At 43.7% G+C, this 24,453-nt stretch overlaps 1 protein-coding gene across 3 annotated transcripts in view; it reads left to right on the forward strand.

The window, feature by feature from the left end:
- Nucleotides 1-24,453, forward strand: part of LRRC8A (leucine rich repeat containing 8 VRAC subunit A) — a 37,741-nt gene that overhangs the window by 4,850 nt on the left and 8,438 nt on the right. For 2 of the 3 annotated variants that reach the window (XM_083423565.1, XM_083423566.1), the window contains exons 2-3: nt 2,395-2,574; nt 20,761-22,924. In XM_083423565.1, the coding sequence (XP_083279691.1) occupies nt 20,768-22,924 (2,157 nt within the window). In that variant the 5' untranslated portion in view covers nt 2,395-2,574; nt 20,761-20,767. Of the gene's footprint in view, nt 1-2,394; nt 2,575-5,386; nt 6,007-20,760; nt 22,925-24,453 lie in introns of those variants that run through there. The other variant, XM_083423567.1, reaches the window with a different exon arrangement.

Genomic DNA, 24,453 nt, shown 5'->3' on the forward strand with positions numbered 1-24,453 from the left:
TGTCCTCATGCCTTGCTTCTGGAATTCCCGAAAGCATCTGTTTGGCCATTGCTGGAACTTTACTAGTGGTGAAGCCTTCTATTATATTGTTATGTCTGTTGTGGAAGTTGAAACAGAGGCCTTGTAAACACCTGGTGGTGGTGGTTTGGTGTTTTATGAGTAGCCAAAATTGAAAGAGTGATGCCCAAGTCATGCCAGTTATTGCTGAGAGCATTCTCTGGACCAAGAGACAGTTTGGTTTAAAACCTGGTCCATCCCAAAGGGTTGAGGAAGGGAATTGCAGTGTCTCAAAAATCTGGGCACCCAACAGCTTGCAATGCACCAATTTGCCCCACTGGCTTGTAGGAGGTATGACAATGTCATGGCCACACCTGGAGCTGCCAAGCATACCCTTTGGCCTTAGCGGTAGCTACAAGCCAGTTCAGAACTGTAACTAAATATGAAACCTGTGTAAGTGTTGATGCCTGAGGCCCTTCCCAACCCATCCTGGGAACCACCCAGTTGTGAAATTACCAGAGGAGTTCTCTTTGTGGTGAAGACCGTGTTTTCTTTGAGATTTAGGGCTCACCCTGGTGAAGAAGGCTTGACTAGGAAATCCTGAGGTGTTACTCAGCTAAAGTACATTTGTAATTGTTTGCTTTTCCGTCAGTTAGTGAACACCTTCAATAAAAAATTACATATGAGTAAATAAATTAATAATAAATTTTTATTTCTACCCCGCCCTTCCTGGTTCAAAAACCGGGCTCAGGGCCCCTATCAACAAATTTAAAACACTTAATTGTAAAAGCAGCATAAAAGACAGTATAAAAACACGAATACAGTGGTACCTCTGGTTATGTACTTAATTCGTTCCGGAGGTCCGTTCTTAACCTGAAACTGTTCTTAACCTGAAGCACCACTTTAGCTAATGGGGCCTCCCACTGCTGCCACACCGCTGCCGCACGATTTCTGTTCTCATCCTGAAGCAAAGTTCTTAACCCGAGGTACTATTTCTGGGTTAGCGGAGTCTGTAACCTGAAGTGTATGTAGCCCGAGGTACCACTGTAACAATAAAATTCAAAGTTCAGAAATCAATTTAGGGGGAATCCATCTAATAAGCATTAGATAATCACCAGGGCTAGCAGGCTGAATTAGTCCTACTTGGGCCAGCGAGGAGCCCAGGGGAGAATTAGCTGTGGGGTCTCAGAGCGGGTAATCTTCATAAAAGGGGAGGAGGAGGGAAGAGAAGGGATCAGACTGAATTCAAATTAAAGGCCAGGCAGAATAGCTCTGTCTTACCGGCCTGACAGAAGGAGGTTAAATCCTGAAGGGCCCTAGTCTCATGGGATAGAGCATTCCACTAGGTCGGAGCCATCACCAAAAAGGCCCTGGCCCTGGTGGAGGATAGTATGACTTCCTTAGGGCCTGGGACCTCTAAACAATGGTTCTTCATTGACCTTAAAGTCCTTTGTGGGGCATATCAGGAGAGGCGGTCCCGTAAATACAACCCTAACCCTAAGCCACAAATAGGAAAAGCTTCCTTTGTTTTCAGATGCCCTGTCAGGCTTCATCTTAGGCATTTCCAACTTTATGTGCATCTCTTGATACAAGTTTCCCCTCAGCAATATTTGTATTCATTGGGTGCATGTAAGTTCTAGCTGTATTGTGAGACTACAGAGAGGTGATTGCTCTCTGCACTTTTTGCATTCCATGCATTCCAATGTATGTTTACTTTATTGGCCTTGCAGGCCTAGGGGCCAAATGTGGGCCTCCAGGGATCTCTGTCTAGCTCTTGGGACTCTCCCTAGACCACACACCTCACTGGTCCTGCTATGCATCCTCCTCATGTGCTTTTGCTGGGCTGGAATGTGCCCACAAACTGTGGTAGCACCTTTTCCTTGCCTGGATATGGACAAAAAGAGATAGGTGCGTAGTAGTGCATGGCGGGACTGCTGCATACCTGAATAGTTGCTGCTGTTGCAATGCCTGCTTCTGCCCCTGGCCCCCTCCCACCACCAGCATGCATGCAGGAATGTGACCCTCAGGCTAAGGCAGGTCCCCCATCCTTGAAACATAGCTGTCAACGTTTCCCTTTTTAAAAGTGAAATTCCCTTATTCCAAATAGGATTCCTCACAAGAAAAGGGAAAGGTTGACAGCTATGCCTTGAAACCAACCATTGATTTGATTTAGCTATTTTCCTATTCTTAAGGGGCTCACTGGGGGTATGTCACCGAGCTGTTTTTGTATCCTAAAAACGGGATGGTTATTGGATGAGATGTGCCTTGTGAGTCGAAAGTGGGGAGTGGCTGTGTAGGGATAGCAGCCTTTGGGTTCCTTAGCCAAGTATTTTGGGCTGGACAATAAAACCTAGTCACACTCAGCCCGCCTTAGTAAACTGTGTGCTTCTTTTTCAGGAATTAGCTCCCATGGCGCTTGGGAAAAGCCTCCCTTCAGCACCCGCCCAGAACTCGACCCTCAGAGGCAGCCTCTATCTTCAATACAAAGGGCTGAAGTGCAGATAGCAGTATACCCGGGCACAGAGCGGCAGCCTGCACACCATTCTTCCAAGGGCTCCACTGGTGACGATGTACTTGGTAATGCAATATTAGTATTAATATTATTTTGAAATGCAAAAAGCAACGGTGGTGGTGGTGGGGAATGCCTGGTCTGCAGCCAAATGGAAAAAGCCTCCAGGCGAAAGGGTGAAGCCAGAAGAAGGGGAAACAATGTTCTTGAATCTCATTACTGCTTAGGCATGACTTGAATTGGAATAGGAGAACTGAGTGTCCTTCGTTGTGTAACAGCATGGAAAAGGGGATTGATGCAGTTTCCGTTCCTTTGTATTTCCCATGCCTTGAGGCCCCCAGCATTCCTGTCCATTTGTTTGTGTAGCGTTTCAAGTTTTCTCCTCCAGGAAGTTGGGGCCTGCCTGCTTTCAAGCCTCCTGGGTGTGAAGTTTGGTCCTCCAAGTGCTGCTGCCTGTTGGGGTTTTCCAGGTCCAAAAAATCTCAGGTCCATGGGGCTAATGCAGCCCTCAGGACTCTCCCTACCCCACACTGCCTCTTCTCAGACCACACCCACTTTGCATCCTCTCTTGAGTATTTTTGCCTGGCTGGGATGCGTCCCTGAACTCTGATCATGCCTCTTAGAGGCCTGGATGGAGGCAATAGAGGGTTGTGTGAGTGTTTGTAGAAAGTTCTGTACTGTACAAAGATAAAAATTCACATTTGTCACCCCACTCACTTTCGCCTCTGGCCCTGCCCACCATGGGCTGTGGCCTCTGGAAGGTTGACCAGAAGGGAATGAGGCCATTGGGCTGACAAAATGTTCATCACTGTTGAGCTTGTGGGAGTTGTGGTCTGGTTCTTCGGTGGCCTATATGTGTCGCTCCCAGGGGAGGCAAGGTGCAGAGATGGTCTTTCTAGGGCTCTGCTGCGGCTCTGTTTCTTCATTTCAGTCTCCCCCTTTCCTAACCTAACCCACTCTCCAAAAACAACCCTGTCTTTCTGTTTCTCCCCCAGCCACAACCAGAGTCTCCCCATGGGATGTCCCAGCCCTTGCATTTTAGAAGTAATGGAGTCATTATTCAATTAAAATGTTGACTTTAATTAACCAATTACAGCTTTCTTCCACCAACAGCCCCTAATGGATATCCTAGTACTGTAATAAAATGCTGTACAGTGTTTCGTTTTGACAGCAGTATTCTGGCTTTGTGTGGTGTTAATGCTTGAAAAGCAGGCAAATAGATTACTCATTTACTTATTTATTACCCACCCTTCACCTCTAGAACATTAAAACATAATATTAAAAACAATTAAAAACAATTTACAATCATAAAAATAGAAGTGACTGAGCTAATCATAACTTTGTGGAGTTCATGTGAAACTGTATTTGGTCCTTGCAAGGGGAGATTTCTGCTGGGGAGCCACACAGACGCTATTTATCTCTCTCTTTTGTGTGTGTTGCTGCTGTTAAACTACATTGGAGATTTAAACAGCCAAACGTTCCCTGTGGCGAAGAAGCTTTGCCCTCCCTTTCTTTGTTAAATTACTGCGTATGATTAACATCTAATGGAAGACAGATTTTGTTAGGAAAATGAAGTCATTTGATGCCTCTTCCTCTTACCTGCCCCACCCAGTTCCTTGCTCAGTTCTTGAATGCATGTTGAGATAAGGATCCAGTGTTGTGGATCTGCATTTGGGGTTGCTACCTTCCCTCCCTGTATCAACATGCCCTCCTTGAAACCCTGGTCTGTGGAAGAGGATCATGGGAAATGTTCTAGGAGAGGGGGGAACCCTCTTTAGCCCAAGGGCTGCCTTCCTTTGGGGGAAACCATGCAGGACCAGCGTGCCAATAATGGTGTGTGGGCCAGAAACCAGAGTGGTTGGAATACTAAAAGTAAATGTTACCTTATGTACAGTTTTTACATACATTTCCTTCTGTCCCATCCAGGCATTTTCAGGGTTCAAATTTCAGGGTTCAATATTTATTAGTTTTTTAACATATCATTTTCAATAGTAATTAAACATACTTTTACATATTATTCAATTTTTTTGACTTCCATAAGTCCTGTCTGAAAATTTTCCAATTTAATCTCTTAGTATGCATTTCTTATTTTCCCTATTACATTTCAAACTCATAACCAATATCTCTATCTTTTTCTACTTTGTAGCACTTTGTATATTTCTCCTTAGAAAACTTCTTGTAGTCCTACTAGCGTAATTTGTTGATTACAGTTGCTCTTCAAATAAATCATATACTTTTTCCAATCTTCTGGTCCCACAGGTTTCGAATCCTTCCTGTCATTTTGTCCAATTCTGCATAGTCCATTAATTTTGTCTGCCATTCTTTCGTCAGAATTTCTTCTTGCTTCCATTTCTGGGCTAACAATACTCTTGCCACTGTTGTTGCATGTAAGAACAGTTTGACATCTTGTCTATTAATGTCTTGGCCTATAATACCAAGCAAAAATGCTTCTGGTTTTTTTAAGAATGTATATTTCAACATCTTTTTCATCTCATTATATATAATTTCCCAGAAGTTCTTTACTTTCTTACATTCCCACCACATGTGATAAAATGTTCCTTCTTTTTCTTTACATTTCCAACATTTATTATTTGTCTTATACATTTTAGCTAACTTCACTGGTGTAATATACCATCTATACATCCTTTTCATCATATTATCTTTCAAAGCATTACAGGCTGTAAATTTTATCCTTCCATTCCACAACCTTTCCCATTCTTTAAGCTGTATATTATATCCAAAGTCTTTTGCCCAGTGTATCATTACCGATACCGATTTCACTTTCTCATCTTTCAAATGCCATTCCAACAGTATTTTACATTTTAGACATTATTTTACATTCATTGTTTAATATTTCTATTTCAAATTTTGATTTTTTATCATCAAATCCTTTTTCCTTTAAATCCTCTTCATACATTTCATTGACTTGCCGGTAGTGCAACCAATCATTTACATATTCTTTAACCTCAAAGGCGCATTGTCGGCGGGCAAAAGCACTTGAGTGTGCAAAGCAGGTGTGGCATGGTTTGGCACAGGGAGAGTTCATGCTGGGCAGGTTGGCTTAGAACTCCTTTTTCTCCCCCTGCTATCTGGGTAAAAGTGGTGACTTCAATGTCACAATTGCTGGAGTTTAGAACACTTGTCAAATCTGCATTCTAGAATGCCCAGCTTCTGAGAAAATTGGATATGGGTAGGCAAGCATAAATCTTCAGCATTTAAATATTATTTTCTTAGCTAACCATCTAATTCAAGGCAAGCATCTCCCTAGGCAATTGACAAGCAAGCTTTTAAGATGCTGTCAAATGCCTGGAGGTAGATGAAAGTCTTAACCTGGCAGCAGAAAGATGTCTGGGTCAGCACCAGGCAGGCCTTACTTGGGAGAACATTCCACAGCTGCTGGGAGGGTGGGTGCCAACCAAAAAGGCGCTCTCCCTTTTTGCAAACCTCCAAGCCTGGTCGGTGATTTGTGGAGATATGCCCGTGAAGATGCGAGCAGGGTGGTGAGAAAGTTTTTAGTTTTGTTTTTCTGATGCAGCTGGTCATCTTGAGAGATGCCCATCAGGAGAGGAGGGATTCCACTTCCCCCCTCAAAAAACACATTGGGGTGCAAACTGATTTGTGCAGTGGTGTGTGACCTGGATGGCTTGATGCATATAACGTGGGTGTATTGGATGGTTTTTGCTTGGATATCCACATACTTTTCTTCCTCCTGGAAGGGTTGCTGTTACTTTCAGGTCTTCCTTGTGGTCTTCCAATTGGGGGATCTGGCTCGTCATTGTGAGAACAGGATCAGGATGCTGGACTAGGTGGGCTGTTGGCCTGATCCAGCAGGGCTCTTCTTACATCCTTACGTTCCTCTGTTTACCCCTCCCTCCATCTCTTGTGCCCCTTCCACTGCTCCTTTCCCCTGAATTGAGTTTTAAGATTGTCATCTCCTTGGGGCAGGGATCTGTACTCTTGTACACTTGTGAAATACCACAGCCCATGGGTGTTGTACAGGAGATAAACAGTTGTTATTTGGAGCACCCTATGGGAAGCTGCCTTCTACAGAGTCAGACCACTGGCTCATGTAGCTCAGTATTACCTACACTGACTAGTAGCATCTCCTCAAGATTTCAGATGGGGAGCTTTTTCTTGGGCCTTCCTGGAAATGCTGCTGGGGCTTGAACCAGGGACCTTCTGCACGCAAAGCAGATGCTCTGATGCTGAGCTGCATTCCCTAGTTCCTTCACTTCACCAGTTGCGTCAAACTGCCTTAATTGCAAACAACTCCTGGCTTGGTGCAGAGGAGCAGCGTCTGAACATGATGGTTTTCATCAGCTCCATCCCTCTGCTGCAGCTCCATCCATAAACACCTTGTACCCTCCTCTGCCTATCTCTCTTGTCCTTGAATACACCTGTGTTCAGTCCCCTACTAAAGTGCAAACGCTAGCCTTGGACAGGAAGCTTGCAGGACGTGGTGACTTTGCACTTCTATAATTCATAAGGAGGCACTGCCTACCTGGCTAGCTGTCGTCTTGCGTCACTCTCCAAATGTGCCCTGCTCTTGTGCAGCCTGCTTTCATGCTATGTCCCCACTGCTGCTTCAGCACATCTCCTGCATCTTCCTAGGAAGCAGTGGAATCACACACACGTGCTAGAGCTGCAGTGTGCAGGGCTCCCTAGAAAGGGGGATTAATTGTTAAACCATAGCTGTCAACTTTCAGATTTGAAAATAAGGGATCAGCAGCCTCACCTGTCCCAGAGACAGTCTCTACGGAATATTGAACAATCCGGGATAGCAGCGGGAAACAGTGCTGAAATAAGGGAATTTCCCGCAAAAAACGGGAAGGTTGACAGCTATGTGTTAAACCATGCTCAGAATTGTAGCTCTGTGAGGGCAGTAGGGGGTATCCTAATCACTCTCAGTAACCTTAACCAACTTCAGATCCCAGAATTCTTTGAATGGGAAGAAAGCTGTTTTAAAGTGACATGATAGTGCTTTAAATGTATGGTACCATTGAGGGTAGCGCTGTGGGTTAAACCACAGAGCCTAGGACTCGCTGATCAAAAGGTCGGCGGTTCGAATCCCCACTACGTGAACTCCCGTTGCTCGGCCCCTGCTCCTGCCAACCTAGCAGTTTGGAAGCATGTCAAAGTGCAAGTAGATAAATAGGTACTGGAATGGTAAACGGTGTTTCCGTGCACTGCTCTGGTTCTCCAGAAGCGGCTTAGTCATGCTGGCCACATGACCCGAAAGCTGTACGCCGCTGGCCTATAGAGCAAGATGAGTGCCACAACCCCAGAGTCGGTCACAACTGGACCTGATGGTCAGGGGTCCCTTTACCTTTACCATTGAGGTCCCTCCTTTCCTTCCAATGTATATCATGGTCCCCAGCCAGAGTCAGGAGTTTAAATTAGTTAAACTGGACTACCGTAATGGCTGTCTGCAGGGCTGCCCTTGAAGATGGGGGGCGGGGGCCTGCCGCCAGTGCAGAATGCAGCTGCTAAACTGGAAAGTGGGGTATTCTGATGGGACCCATGTGTCGCTATCCTGAAAGTGAAGTAAGGATCTCAATTCAGGGTGTTAATACTACTTATTTCTTTATTTAAAATACTTATCTGTCACTTAGTGTCAATAATCTATAAACTGTATACAAGAAACTTGATGCAGAAAAGGTAAAAAATCAGTCAAAACTATAAAATCAAGCTTAAACTAAAATGCCTGTGGAATATACTAGCAAATTGCAATGGTTCTTAACTTTTTTGGGGGGGGGGGTTGTCTGATGAAAGCTTTCAACCCTCTTCCCAGAAGAATGCACATAAACACATACACAATAAATTTCCCATCAGTGCAATTATATTCCATTGTTAAAATAATCTCTGTTTTGTTTTCTTTTTCCATTTTAGCTCCCAGTTCACAGACCACCTAAAGGTCCATGGACCAAAGGTCAAGATATAAAGCTCTAAGTGGCTTGGTACCCAGTACCTAAAAGGGCACCCAACAATTGGCAGGTGGAGGCCTTGTTCTTGGTACCATCACTGGGGGCTGCTAGATTGGCATTGACCCATGATTGACTTCTCAGTGGTGGCTCCCCAATTGTGGAATACCCTCCTTTGTGAGGTGCACCTGTCTCCCTCTGTATTGACTCTTGGGAGAAATTTTAAAACATTCATGATTTTGATGGCTGAAAGGTATGGCAACCCTAAGGCCAATGGTTTGAGATAATGTTTAAAAACTATTTTCAGGTTATTTTTTAATGTGTTATCATTGCTGTGTCTGCTGTGTCTGGACTCCTTTGGGAGGAAGGGTGGGAAATATGAGTTGTTTGCTGAGGAGGGCAACCGAGATGATTTAGGGTCGGGAAACTAAGCCTTATGAGAGATTGTTGAGGGAGTTGGGTATGTTTAGCCTAGAAATGAGGAGACTGAGAGGAGACATGGTAGCCATCTTCAAATATCTAAAGGGTGTCACGTGGAAGATGGGGCAAGCTTGTTTTCTCCGGCTCTGGAGGGTAGGATCCAAACCTATGACTTCAAGTGACAAGGAAATAGATTTTAACTAAATATCAGGAAGAACTTTCTGGCAGTAAGAGCTGTTCAGCAGTGGAACAGACTCCCATGAGAGGTGATGGACTCTCCTTTCTTGGAGGTGTTTAAGCAGAGGTTGGATGGCCATCTGTCATGTATGGTCTAGTTGAGATTCCTGCATTGCAGGGAGTTGGACTAAATGATCCCTGGAGTCTCTTCCAACTCTACAATTCCATGTTTCCATGATTCTATGAGTAGACGGGCCATTGGCCTGATCCAGCAGGGATCTTATATTCTTATGACAGAGCAACAGGATCTCACCCCGTTGCGGGGATTCAAACCGCTGACCTTCTGATCAGCAAGCCCAAGAGGCTCAGTGGTTTAGACCACAGCACCACCCACATCCCACAGCTCTGTCTCAGCTCCTGCCAACCTAGCAGTTCGAAAGCACGCCAGTACAAATAGATAAATAGGTACTGCTGCAGCAGAAAGGTAAACGGCGTTTCCATCACGTTGTTCCATTGCGCCAGAAGCAGTTTAGTTATGCTGGCCACATGACCCAGAAAGCTGTCTGTGGACAAACGCCGGTTCCCTCGATCTGAAGCGAGATGAGCACCGCAACCCCATAGTCGCCTTTGACTGGACTTAACCGTCCAGGGGTCCTTTACCTCATATTTTTACCTCATATTCTTATAATTTTCTCTCTGTTGTAACAATGGTACTTTGCTTAATGGCCTCCCATCCCAAATTTGAACCCAAAAATCTTAACCCATTTCTATGCTGCTGTTTGTGAGCCTTTGGGATGCCTCCTCCTGTATTTGCCCTCAAAACTATTGCAAGAAGATTGGGGATTTGCCTTAGCTGTGGTACTTCCACATGCACCCATTGTTTTTCATCTTTTCTTTGAGCTCTCTTGTTGCTAAGAGAAGTTTTCCTCAAAAGAGATTGCAGAGTTCTTTTCTAAAGTTACACCCACCCTCTCTATCTGTTTGTAACTGCTCTAGTTTTTGAGGCTGAGAGTTTTTCATTGGCCTCCTTCCTCTGCCGGGACAGAAGCAGCTTTGTGTGCACCCCCCTTTTTTTTTAGGATTTCAGGTGGTGCTTTTGAGAAGTTTGCTGTAGGCATGACTTCTAGAAAAGCAAGATTCCTGTTAGCTTCCCGCCTATTGCAATATTATATTGCATAATAATGATTAAAAAGGCTGGATATTGAAGCAGTCGAGACCTGTAGATTCCCACCCCTTCAGTTTTCCTGTCTTAAAAACACAGCATGGGGAAGAGACTATGTCTGAGACGCCCTTTCCTTTGTGTTTTCAGACAACAGAAGCTAACTTTCTGGAAGGGGAGGCAGGTAGAATAATATTGCTAGAGAACAAGTCTTCTGTATTTGTGGGAGTCGGGTGATCGAAGATGATTGATTAATACTGTAGTCTGTATGAAATTCCAGGGGGGAAATGCGTGAAGATTTTAGAACCTGTGGCCACTTAAAGTACCGTAATACAGGAAAAATTTTTTTTGCTGAAAAGGACAGCTAAGTCCTTTGTTTGTCTAGATTGGTTGTGTAATGTCCCAACTTAGAATAGCATTATGAGGACAATGGTTTAAGTTTCTTTTTTCTGTGAATGTATACTTTTGTATTGTACTATTTGGCAAGTTTTTTTATGGTTACCCCACTCCTTGGCTGTAGCCTGCATTTGGTTGCTTCATAGACTTGATTGATTACAATGGTACCTCCGGTTAAGTGCTTAATTCGTTCCGGAGGTCCGTACTTAACCTGAAACTGTTCTTAACCTGAAGCACCACTTTAGCTAATGGGGCCTCCTGCTGCTGCTGTGCCGCCGGAACACGATTTCTGTTCTCATCCTGAAGCAAAGTTCTTAACCTGAAGCACTATTTCTAGGTTAGTGGAGTCTGTAACCTGAAGCGTATGTAACCCGAGGTACCACTGTAAATATTTCTGTTTTAAGATTTTAGGCCCCTGAGGGAGGTGGGGAGGACAAGTAACCCAGCTATTAAATTTAAACAAGGGATTATTTATGTATTTCATAAAAATTTGCTTGATTGTAAAAACAACCTTAAAGTGTTTGTCTGTAAAAACAGTTGTTTAAAACCTTCAATAAGCTAAAAATGGATTAAAATGCATGTCAACATGCTACAGGTCTGGGCAGGCTTCCCTAAACCAAAGTGTTTTTTAGCGGGCAAGGAAAAGAGTACAATGAAGAAATCTGCCTGATGTCAATTGGCAGGGAGTTCCAAAGTGTGAGTGCTGCCACAATGAAAGATTTTAGAAGTCCAGATGTCCGGAATCAAATGTTTCAGAGGCTACATGAGATTACATCAAAAACAAGAAGAAAAAAGTATGTTTTATGCAGCATAGGCTAGTGGCATATCTGGGCCTTCCTTGGATAGAAACGGTGACTGGAATAGACTTTTACGTAACTTCTTGGCTGTATTAAAACAAGAGACATATTAATGACTCTCTTGACCTTGAGAATCTGAAGATGCTATATTAAGGAATATGTGGAGGTGTTGAGAGGAAATTGATTGCAAATAGGCCAGGAAATGCTTTGCTGCCGGCTCTTCAGATGGTGGTACAAAATATTGAATGCTGTCCTATCTTTAAATATTGCTGGCTTTTACAAAAGCCTAAAAACAATTGCAGGTCAACATGTTTCCTCATTTTAGTTTCTGTTGATAGGCTTCTCAGTGCCAGTACCCATTTTATTTAAACCAGGGGTCAGCAAACTTTTTCAGCAGGGGGCTGGTCCACTGTCCCTCAGACTGGACTATATCAGGGCCCGGACTATATTTTGAAAAAATAATGAACGAATTCCTATGCCCCACAAATAACCCAGAGATGCGTTTTAAATAAAAGGACACATTCTACTCATGTAAAAACACGCTGATTCCCGGATTGTCCATGGGCCAGATTTAGAAGGCGATTGGGCCCCGGGCCTTCGTTTGCCTACCCATGGTTTAAACCATGCTCTCTGCAGGGGTGTTGACAGACCATAGCACGTTTTCCTGAGGCTAGTAGGCATTTCCCCCCCTTGATTCAAAAGTGTTTTGTCTTGAGGCTTCAAGGTCCTCATAGCTGAAAGAGACAAACTTGTAAATGTGAAAATGATGCCTGCCAAAAATTAAAACCATTATAGAAAATGGATATTACAGTGGTTAATATTTTGCACTTACGTATTTGCTGTGTAATTCTAGCCACTTGTGACTTTCTGTTTCCCCCTAGAACACAGCTTCATGTGCAGCGAAGGCATCTGCCATAGGCAGCGATACCCATAGTTGATATCCTTATATCTACAACAGATATCAGGCTATTTTTTGACACCTATTAAAAATATTTTTGTTTAGGCAAGCCTACCTAGATATTTAGAAAGTTGATGTGAGCTTTCCTATGTTATTAGTATGTTGTTATTTTAATTTTCTGAAATCTTTAAATTATTGTTGTTGATGTTTCTTATTGATAATTTTATCATACTACCTTTGTCTTGCAAACTGCCTTGAGGTTTTCTTTTTACAATCAAGGGGTATGTAATTTTTATGAAATAACAAACTACTGTATCTGTTAAGTTGTGGGCGAACATAGCAGACGACACAGCGATTTCTCCAAAGCAGCTCTTTATTTTGTAAGCTGGACAGAACTGAACAGCAAACAGCTCAGCCGGCCTGCTTTTATAGGCAGCCGGCTGTCGACAATGTAGCAACAACAACCCAGGGTTTCCCGCCTAAAATAACTGACGTGGACCTGAGTGAAAACTACATACACAATACTCCTGGTGGCCAGGGCGAGAACTTCAGTACATAACAGTATCCACCATCGTTGCTTTTGTACTCAGGCTGTAATATGGATTACAATCCCAAAATCCTTCCAATACATGTTCTGTGTGGGGAAGGGCCATAGCTCAGTGCTAGACCATCTGCCTTGCATGCTAAAGGTGCCATGTTTTAATTCCCAGTATTTCCAAGTAACACTGGGGGAGGCCCCACTAGAAACCCTAAAAAGCTGCTGGCTGTCAGTGCAGACAACACTGAGCTAAGTGGATTGATGGCCTGTCTTGCTGTAAGGCAGCTTTCTGTGTTCTTATGAAAAGTTGGTACAAATTCCTCACCATTTTTGGCTATTACAAGGTGGTTATAGACATCCATTCCATACTTGAGAATAAATCCCTTGAAGCTCAGGAGGGTACTTTTGAGTAGGCATTTATCAGGACTGCACTGTAAAAGCTTGTTTGGGATAACTAGTCTGAGTTAAAGTATCTTCAGTGCATGTTTTCTGAGTAAGCAAGACCTTGTCATCTTCCACCCCCACCCCCCATGGGTCTAATTAATAAAAGGTTTTGCAGATTTCCTGTCCTCATAGCTCCTTTGGCTGCAGAGGGAATTCACTGGAGTCCACTCCTGGGCTTTGCCAAGGAACAGGAGATAGATGATGGTGCAGCTTCTGTTAATATTTCTAGAGGGGTATATCAGGTGTGGTTTTCAAGCAGCATTTGGCATTTGTATGCTCTGCTGCTTGGACCTATGATCACTTTTTCTGGGCTCTTTGTACTCAAAGTATCCCCCACAAAAAAAAGAAAGATGCTTGTATTTGTTCCATCTTTCTGTCTCTTTTGCTCCGCCATCACTTTAATGAACTGCGGTTGCCAGGGTGAGCCAGCAGAAATGAGAACTCTTTGCCATCCAGTTGTCATCTCAAATCTAGCAAAACAACATCACACAAGCCATGCAGTGCCTCTATGTCAGAGGGCTGGAGAGGTGGGGGCCTTGCTTTTTTGCTGGAGGAGGAAAATTTTGCTGGATCCACATCCATCCCTTAACTTGTTGTCATACCTGGAGGGTCTGCCTGTAGTCATTATGCAGCTCATCCCCACACCCCTTTTTCAGCAATGCTAGCTTCTGAGGCTGATGGACTGTGCTGGTTGAAATGAATTTCTGTATGATTGCTCAAAAAGCAAGACACCCAATATATCCTGGCCATTGCATGATAACTGTCAGACAGGAAAATCTTTGCCAAATGAAACAAATCCAGCATTGACGGTTTTTAGAACTAAAACTGTTTGTAGACCCAAGTTGCACACCAGGCAAGAAATGTCCTTTGGCACACACTTTCTTGAGCTGTTTGTTTTAAGCATTTGTAGCCCATTTCAACAACAACAATAACAACAATTAATAATAATCACCAGCGTCTTTGATTTCTTATTACAGGTAGGTAGCCATGTTGGTCTGCCGTAGTCGAAACAAAATAAAAAAATTCCTTCCAGTAGCACCTTAGAGACTAACTAAGTTTGTTATTGGTATGAGCTTTCGTGTGCATGCATTTGTTTATTTTGATTTCTTATTCATCCTTCAGCATATGGTCCCAGGGCAGGAGACATCAAATTAAAAATGTTTAGAACATGGCTTAGATGCGCAGTCTGATGCTTGATTTATCCTTGTCATATAAGGTGCCTACACTTGTGTCAGTGGATCTCAGCAACCCCTGCAATGGGGAAACTTTTTTTCTGTGTCTCATCATGCACAAGTTGCGCTGGCAACCTCCCTTTTGGTTACCTATAGGATCTCTTGTCTTGTAGATGGCTTAATGTCAGGGCCATCATCTGCCCCTGCCTCTCTGTCTGGCAGAAAAACAAGCCCATGCATACACACCGTATCTTGCATAGGTGCTGATTCAAACATTCTGCAGGTGTTTGTGTGCTTGAGTGCTTTAAACGTGAAGGTGAGCTGTCTGTACTGTACTATTTTTGTTTTTCAGCTGTTGAGTGGAGAGGCTATTACAGGCATGTACACTCTCTCTTTGCTCAGTCCCTAAAATCCGGCCCTAAAGCAATTTGTTTTGCTGCCAGTGAAGTCATTAAACTTGTGGAATGACTTCGGCTTGCACAACAGACCTTTCATTCTCCCCACTCGCCTAAATATTCTCTGGAGGGTTGGGGTGAATCCAGGTGTGGGGAAACTTTGGCTCTCCAGATGTTGCTGAACTACAGCTCCCTTCCGCCCAAGATAGCTAACAGCCAAGGATGATGAGAGTTGTAGCTGAGCAGCATCTGCAGAACCATAGGTTCCCCACACCTAACTTAGCCAGTAAGACAACTATTTATTGCTAGCCCCAAAGTGTCACACCCATTCTAAAATTCATTGCTATTGTTATAATAATTTTAAGGTCATATATAAAAAAATTAATGTTCATAACTGTATATATAAACCACATGTCTGAAACCCCATAGAAAAGGTCCTGAACAAATTGATCTCAAATACTTCTCTGCAAGGTCAAAGTGGGAAACCTCCCCATTGTCTCTTTCCTCACAGGTCATGTCTTAAGAGCACATTCAAGATGTGAACAGGCTTGTGACCTGTGGCCTAGATTCAGGAATTGAGCAGTTATAATAACAAAAGAGTGGCCAAAACCCAGATAATGCAATCAGGTAACTTGCCAGACAGGAGATAAACAATGCACTCAGATTTCCGTTGTAGACCGCCTTTTCTGTGATGTAAGTATGCTGTTTCTGGGAGTGGTCTTGGTCTCCAGGGCACGTAATTTAAAATATCTATATAAGGGCGAGCACACCTTTGTTCTGGGTGGTCCTCCTCTCTCCTGCGTGTGGGGGAGCACCCTGTTGCAACAGTTAATAAAGATCAGGCTTACTAGTTGCTTTGCTTCTCAGTATTCTCTGGTTGGTCTCTGTTATTTTATCCTACCGATAGAGAACCTACAAAATAACTCTATATGGGCTCTTGGGTACCCCATAAGGGAAAAGGAGCAGGTTTTTTTCTTATAACACTGTTTGTTCTTAAATTGTCTTGTTCAGTGCTACTAGAAAAACAAAGTTTCTTCTTGTTGATGTGAGCTGATTGGAGTAGAAGGGTTGGGTGTAATGCAATAACTCTTTGCAAAAAGTGAATTGGTTTTTACTGACACTTTTGTGCGATGAACCTGGAATCTTTTGGTGAAGGGGTGGTTAAGGAATATATTATAAAACATATAAAAAAATCCAGAAGGCAAAAGCTTGATGGAGAACCGTCACAAAATTGGCTCTTTTTATGATTAGAGAATGAATAGTTCTAGCTCTTGTCATTCAGAGCCTGGGATGTGGTTTGGAAAGTTTTTCAGCTTGAAAAATTTCCACTGTTTTATTTTTGCATTGGACCCCCCCCCCCCCCGTTTCATAAGCTCATCAATAACAATGGATGGAGGCCAATTGCAGATACGATGTAAGACCGGCTTGGCAGTATCAAAACTGTATTTCCCCCCCCCCCCCCAGGTTGATTATTCCTGGCAAGTATATGACTCAGCACACAATGTGCAGTTCTTGGGAAAATTAAAATTTATTAGTCTGCTAAAACTCTGTATTACATCTTCTTTTCTTAACACCTTTGCATCATTTAAGTAATATCTTCTAATTTTTACAAGTGTTCCAATAAAAACAATATTCATCGTGTAACATTAAGCATTGTTTACTTAAGAACCTGAGAAGGGTCCTCCTGGATCAGGCCAAAGGGGGCCCATCTAGCTTAGCATCCTGTTCTCACGGTAGCCAACCAGATGTCCCAGCAGCAAACCTCAAGTTGTGTTTCCCATCATCTGGTATTCATAGATAGCTGCCCCTGGGCATGGAGGTTCTGCTGTCACAGAAGACTTCCATATGGAGAGATGTGCTGGATTGGACCAGAGCTCCATCTAGTCCAACATTCTGTTCTCACAGTGGCCAGCTAGATGCCCCAATGCGAAACCAGAAAGCAGGACCTGAGCACAAGCACTCTTCCTTCCTATGGTTTCCAGCAACTAGTGTTGAGAAGCATTACTGACCATGGAGGCAAGCACTGCTAGCCACTGTTGGTAGCCGCCTCCTCCTCCTCTTCCATCATTATGAATTTGTCTAATCTTCTTTTAAACCCATCCAGTTTGGTGGCCATTACTGTGGGAGCGACTTCTACAGTTTAAATATGTGCTGTATACTACGGTATTTCCTCTCAAAACATTTCAGACCGCATACTTATATATGGGGGGGGGGGGTGGAGAGAAAAATCAACAAGAGTAATTTTTTTTTAGCTTTGTTTATCAAAAACAAGTCAAATAAACATGCTAAATTAGATCACTCTTTAGGACCAGAATAGGGAAATCTGTGGCCCTCCAGATGTTCAACTCCCATCAGCCCCCATCAGCATGGCTAAAGGTCAAGGATGATGGGAGTTGTCATCCAACAACATCTGGAGGGCCATAGCCTCTCTGCCCCTCTGGGGCATGAGAAAAAAAAAAATGACGTAAATTACCTTGTGCAGATTTTGTTTTTGTTAGAAAAACTGGCATTGCTTCTCAAAGCTCAATTGATTGGTTCCGTTGGTGGATCAGACCTTGAAGTATTGTGTGTGAATGTGAGCAAGTTGTGCTACAAAGGGATATTTGTTGAGTGTCTCAAGTGGGTTGGTTGTTAAGCAGAGCTGACATCAAACAGAATGTGGGTAAGGGTCAAGTGAGAATTTCTGAAAGACTAAGGAAGAGCTATTGAGTTCATAGAGCAAACATCAGAGCACAAACGACCAACCCAGCCATTTTTCAGTAGTATATAGGGGATGTTTGATCAGGATATGGGATTTATTGCTTCAATCAATATAATGGGACCATCATATCTGCTTAGGAAGAGAGAGCGAGAGAGAGAGAACCCATTAAGTGGGTTATTTATTCATTTTCATTAAAAGCATTTCCAAAATACTTTAATATATAAATACATAAGTGGTATACAAAAAGTTATGCTTATATCCAACCATAGTCCTTCTCTGAGTGGGCCCATTGAAATCATTGGGCCTAAGTTTGCCATGCCCATAAATTTTAATGGGTGTCCTTAGCAGGAGTACTTGTTGGCATCCTTCTGTCTCAAGGGACAATGGAGTGCACCTCTGGAGGTGAAGTTGAACTGCTGCATTAACAGCACTGAAGTGGCCTCCCCTGTGTGCAAGCCTGGGCTGTGTGTATGGAGGTCCTGGGTTGCTCAAAAGACAAGACACTTGGCTTCACTGATTTGGCCCAAAGGAAAGCAGAGCAATATGTTTGGCACTAGCTTGACTGCAGAACGCGTGTGTACAAGACGCCATCCAACTATCGTAGGGATGATCCCCCACCCCCACCCCCGCTGATTGTAATCTTGTGAAGAGGGACAGTTTTGTTTCAATCAATTGTATGCAAACCTGTCCAGGAACCTTTTTGACTGAAGATGGGGTTGCAAATATCTCCAAAGATATTATTTTTTAAATAAAGCATTATATTGTAGACAATAGGATAGAATCACAGAATTGAAGAGTTGGAAGGAACCCCACGGGTCATCTAGGCCAACCTCCTGCAATGCAGGAACAGAGTCTTGACATTTGCTTGGTTGCAGTGTCTCTGTGCGATGCCCACACCAGTTTATCCAGATGTGGCTGTGGACCCCAGGAAGGCTGGTGACTCCAGAGTGGACTGCTTCTGGTTACTCTCATGTGAACCTTTGTCTCTTGAGTCCTAGCAGAGGAGCCTACTGCCAGGTGGGAGTGGCCACAGCCAGGAAATAATCTTTTGGTTCCCATCTCCTCTGCGTTTCCTTCCGCTTGCTGAGCTCACGGAAATTAGAAAGAAAACGAACAGTGCTTCTTGCACAGAGGCCCAAGTGACTTTATCCTTAGTGCCTATTCCTTTGCACACATTTGCGTCCACACACACACAAAGCCCCCACCATAAAACTTTGTGATTTATACATGTGCACTGCACTTTGTCTTCTGCTTCTGCTTCTCAATGTGGTTTTGCAGATGCCAGGTCAAAGTTTGGCATAAAGTCACAAGGCAGGTTACCATATTTCAGTGGCTCTGTGCTTGGAACAAAATCGGCTGGTTAATGTGTTCCGCAACATTTCTCTGCATTGGGAACAACCAGTTTTCCTGCTTCTTGGAGGAGGACATAAAAAAACCAAAACCACAACCTCTGATTCTTTGGGTTGAATCCCACAAGACTACACTTGCAGTAGACCCGTTAAAATGAATGTGCCAAAGTTAATTCCGGCCCCAAATTTCTGAAAGACTGCCTCCTTCCCTGCAAGATCCTCCTGGGTGATGAGATCAGCAAAGAGGGCCTTCTTGGTAGTTCCTCCACCTGCAGAGGCTCTGTGGGTGCCATCTTGGCAGAAGGAACTTTCTGCGGTGGTACCTAAGATATAGAACTCTCTCCCCCCAAATGTGTGCCTAGGACCTCCTTTATACAACTTTCTCTGTACCCTGGCCTTTGATACCTGTTGTGTCTGTTTTTAGGATCCACCTTGTTTTTATGACTTCAAGTTGTTTTAGATACTATGGTTTAATGTTGTAACCCTCATAGACAATTACAGGATATTTTTAAGGAGGATAACAAAAAAGGCTTCTCCTATTCCGTGTCCAACTTCCAAAGGGAAGTGATAGAAGAAAATACAAAATTATTTTAAAAGGCATATAATATTATTTTGGAATGGGAGACCAAAGATGAAGAAGTAAAACCAGTAATGATTAAATGGGCACAAGATGTAGGACATAATATACAATTTCAGGACTGGATAAAATTGTGGAAAGTAAATTTGAAATTTACAGATTGCATATTATTGAGAGAGAACTATATGAAAATGATGTACAGATGATATGTATCACTGGTTAAATTGGCAGAAATGTATAAAAATGAAAAGAAAGCGTGTTGGAGATGTGAAACAGAAGGTACGTTTTATCATATGTGATGGGATTGTAAAAAGGTAAAACCTTACTGGGAAATGATATATAATGAATTGAAGAAAATGTTGAAAATAACTTTTGTAAAAAAAAACCCAGAAGCCTTTCTGTTAGGTATTTTAGGTCAAGACATACCAAAGGAAATGAGGACTTTATTTATGTATGCCACTACAGCAGCAAGAATGTTGACTGCACAAAATTGGAAGACTGGAGAAATACCAGCTAAAGAACAATAGGAAGAGAACAATGTGGAACTGGCAAAAATGACAGATAGACTAAGAGAAAAAGACAACAGAGACTTCGAAAAAGATTGGGAACTATTCATATTATATTTGCAGAAACAAAGAAAGTCAATAGACTTGATGGCAGGATTTAAATAAACATTCACATTATTAGCATTAGAAAATGTTTAGAAGATAGTGAAATATGATGGTGCATTTACTGTTACTTTTATGTTTTTAGGCTTGATGTTATGTTATTAATAACTTTCTGTTAAGAGATAACAAAGTGGGTGAAAATAGAAACAAACCAGAAGCGGAAGTTGAGGGAAGCCTTGGAGGGGAGGGAGGGAAGCATATATAGTAAATGTTAAGAATTTGAGATGTATGCAATGAATGAAAAAGAAAAATGAATAAAAATTTAATAATGATGATGGTGATGATGTTGTAACCTGCCCTAGAACCTTACAGTGAAGGCCCCCTCTATACTATATATTTAAAGTGCTAGTTTCTCTAGCCACTTTTACCTCTATCCCACCCACCTCTGGCATGTGGCCCCCCCAAAAGTTGATATAAATGGAATGATGCCCTTGGACTGAAAAATCTGCCTCTCCATCTCCTTCTTTTGTGCAGTTCCATTGACTGCATGTATCTTTGTTGGAACTAAATGTACGATGATTTCAAACCTATCCTTTTGTTGTAATGTATCCCTTGCCACCTCGTAGTCAGTTTGGAAATGTGCTGTTCTTTGTTGGTAACATCCTGCCTCTGTGTTTTTGTGTCCTCCTTCCCTCTTTCCAGGTGAACCATGATTCCGGTCACAGAATTGCGCTACTTTGCCGATACCCAGCCGGCGTACCGCATCCTAAAGCCGTGGTGGGACGTTTTTACAGACTATATCTCCATTGTGATGCTGATGATTGCGGTATTTGGTGGGACGCTGCAAGTCACCCAGGACAAAATGATTTGCTTGCCTTGCAAATGGGTCACCAAAGATGCTTGCAACGATTCCTCCAGGGACTGGCCAACTGCAAGCCTGGACACAAGTTATTTTAACTCCTCTTTGGTGGCAGCCATGGAGCCAGGGCCAACGGGGATCAAATATGAACTTGACAGGCACCAGTACAATTACGTGGATGCTGTGTGCTATGAAAACTGCCTTCATTGGTTTGCCAAGTATTTCCCTTACTTGGTGCTAATGCATACACTGATCTTCTTGGCTTGCAGTAACTTCTGGTTCAAGTTCCCACGGACCAGCTCTAAGCTGGAGCATTTTGTCTCCATCCTACTCAAGTGTTTTGACTCCCCATGGACCACAAGGGCCCTCTCTGAGACCGTGGTGGAGGAGAGTGACCCCAAGCCCACCTTCGGGAAGATGAATGGCTCCATGGATAAGAAGTCTTCCACAGTTAGTGAGGATGTGGAAGCCACAGCCCCGATGCTACAGCGGACAAAATCTCGGATTGAGCAAGGAATTGTGGACCGGACAGAGAACGGTGTCCTGGACAAGAAGGAAGGCGAGCAAGCCAAGGCACTCTTTGAGAAGGTCAAGAAGTTCCGGACACATGTGGAGGAAGGAGACATTGTCTACCGCCTGTACATGAGGCAAACCATCATCAAGGTGATCAAGTTCATCCTCATAATTTGCTACACCGTCTATTATGTCAGCAACATCGCCTTTGATGTGGACTGTAAGGTGGACATTGAGAGCCTGACAGGCTACCGTATGTACCGTTGTGCTCATCCTCTTGCCACCCTCTTCAAAATCTTGGCGTCTTTCTACATCAGCTTGGTGATCTTCTATGGCTTGATCTGCATGTACACCCTCTGGTGGATGCTCCGGCGGTCCCTCAAGAAGTACTCCTTTGAGTCCATCCGGGAGGAGAGCAGCTACAGTGACATCCCTGATGTAAAAAATGACTTTGCCTTCATGCTACACCTCATCGACCAGTATGACCCCCTCTACTCCAAACGCTTTGCTGTCTTCCTCTCCGAAGTGAGTGAGAACAAACTCCGGCAACTGAACCTCAACAATGAATGGACCTTGGAGAAGCTGCGCCAGAGGATCACCAAAAACTCTCAGGAGAAGCTGGAGTTGCACCTCTTCATGCTCAGTGGCATCCCAGACACCGTCTTTGACCTCCTTGAACTGGAGGTCCTGAAGCTAGAGCTCATCCCTGATGTCACCATCCCACCAAGCATCGCTCAGCTCACCAGCCTCAAGGAACTGTGGCTGTACCATACAGCGGCCAAGATAGAGGCCCCGGCCCTCGCCTTCTTGAGGGAGAACTTGAAGTCCTTGCACATCAAGTTCACGGACATCAAGGAGATCCCTCTTTGGATTTACAGCTTGAAGACTCTTGAAGAACTCCACCTGACTGGGAACTTAAGTGCTGAGAACAACCGGTACATTGTAATTGATGGCTTGAGGGAGTTGAAGAGGCTCAAGGTCCTGAGGCTGAAGAGCAACCTGACAAAGCTTCCACAGGTGGTGACAGATGTTGGGGTGCACCTCCAGAAGCTCTCCATCAACAACGAGGGCACCAAGCTCATCGTCCTCAATAGCCTCAAGAAGATGGTTAACCTAACAGAGCTGGAGCTGATCCGCTGCGACTTGGAGCGCATCCCACACTCCATCTTCAGCCTCCAGAACCTCCAGGAGATTGACCTCAAGGACAACAACCTCAAAACCGTTGAGGAAATCATTAGCTTCCAGCACTTGCACCGCCTCACTTGCCTTAAGCTGTGGTACAACCACATTGCCTACATCCCCATGCAGATCGGCAACCTCACCAACCTGGAGCGCCTTTACCTGAACCGCAACAAGATTGAGAAGATCCCCACCCAGCTCTTCTACTGCCGGAAGCTTCGGTATTTAGATCTCAGCCACAACCTCTTGACTTCGATACCAGCAGACATCAGGCTGTTGCAAAATCTGCAGAACCTGGCTGTCACAGCTAACAGGGTAAGAGAAGGGGATTGAATGTGGTGCGGGGGGCACAGAAGATATTTGGGCTGGGAGTGGTCTCCCAATATCTTTTGTACAGGGCAGGCCCTACCATAGGCAAGGTGAGGCGACTGCCTCAGGTGGCAGATGATGTAGGGCGGTGGCAGTGGCAGTGGCAGCCTCCTGGCTGTTCCTCCCTACTGAAGGGCAGAGCTGTGCTAGCTACATGGCGTAAGTTTGCTTCTCTAGGCTACAACTAGGCTACAACAGGTGGGTTATGGCAGAGTCATTTCTGCCATGTTAGATTCTAGTTAAGATTGACTAGACCAAAGGAGCTCTGCAAGCATGGATTGGGCTGGGGCGCATTCTTCTGATGGTTGTTCTGAACAAGCTGCCAAATAGGGAGGACTGCCTTGAACTTACATAGGGATTTCAAACACACCACACCAAGGGTCAAAAAACTTCAAAACATCTACATTCTACATACATCAAGAAAGGTTACCGGTTATTATGGGATGTAAACATGCATTGCTCCATACTGATAACAACTTCCCAAGTTTCCCAAGCCATTTGGCCTCAACTATCATACTTTTAAAATTTTACTTGTTTGTTTGCTTCTTTGATTTATTAAATTTGTATACTGTTGTAAACAAAAATTGCCCTTTTCCCTTATGGGGTATCCAAGAGCCCATATAGAGTCCTTACATAGGTTCCCTATTGGTAGGAGAGAATAACAGAGGCCAACCAGAGAATATTGAGAAGCAAAGCAGCTAGTAAGCTTGATCTTTATTGAACTGTTGCAACAGGGTGCTCCCCTCACCCGCAGGAGAGAGGAGGAACCCCGAAAAATGGCGCGCAAGGCTTAAAAAGACTTTTGGAATTGCCACCCTGTAGATCAAGACCACCCCCAGAAACATCATACATACATCACAGAAGGGGTGCAACCTAAGACCACCCCTCAGATACATCATACCTACATTACAGAAAAGGCGGTCTAAACAGAAATTTGAATGTTGCTTTTCTCCTGTCTGGCAGGTTACTTGATTGGATTGCCTGGGTAGCCCGGCCAGTCTTTTGTAATGATAAATACTTAGTTCCTGGGCCATGTCACAGGCTCACACCCTATTCAAACACAGACATACCCTTAAGACAGGATTTGTGAAGGAAGACAATGGGGAGGCTTTTTCTTTTTCCTTTGACCTTGCAGAGAAAACATTTGGTCAGTTTGGGAATCAAAATGGTTCCAGGTCGGTCTTCCTGTGCTGATCTATGTATGTGCTTGGTTGGTACACTTATGAACATTTAACATATATCTAAGACCTCAAAATTCCTATCACAATACCACCCTATACCTGTAGATCTCAGGGCGGTTCACAACATAAAATTACAGTATAAAAAACACAAAACACATAATAAAAATAAGAACAGAAACAAACCAATATGCTCCCCCTTCCACAGAAATTTAAATGGGCATCTGATGACAATCAGCCAAAGAGGTTAAAGAACCCTTTTTGTCTGGTGCCTAAATGAAGGCGCCAGCGAACCTC

This window comes from Podarcis tiliguerta (genome assembly GCF_965153285.1).
Source record: "Podarcis tiliguerta genome assembly, chromosome: Z".
Classification (NCBI taxonomy): Eukaryota; Metazoa; Chordata; class Lepidosauria; order Squamata; family Lacertidae; genus Podarcis; species Podarcis tiliguerta.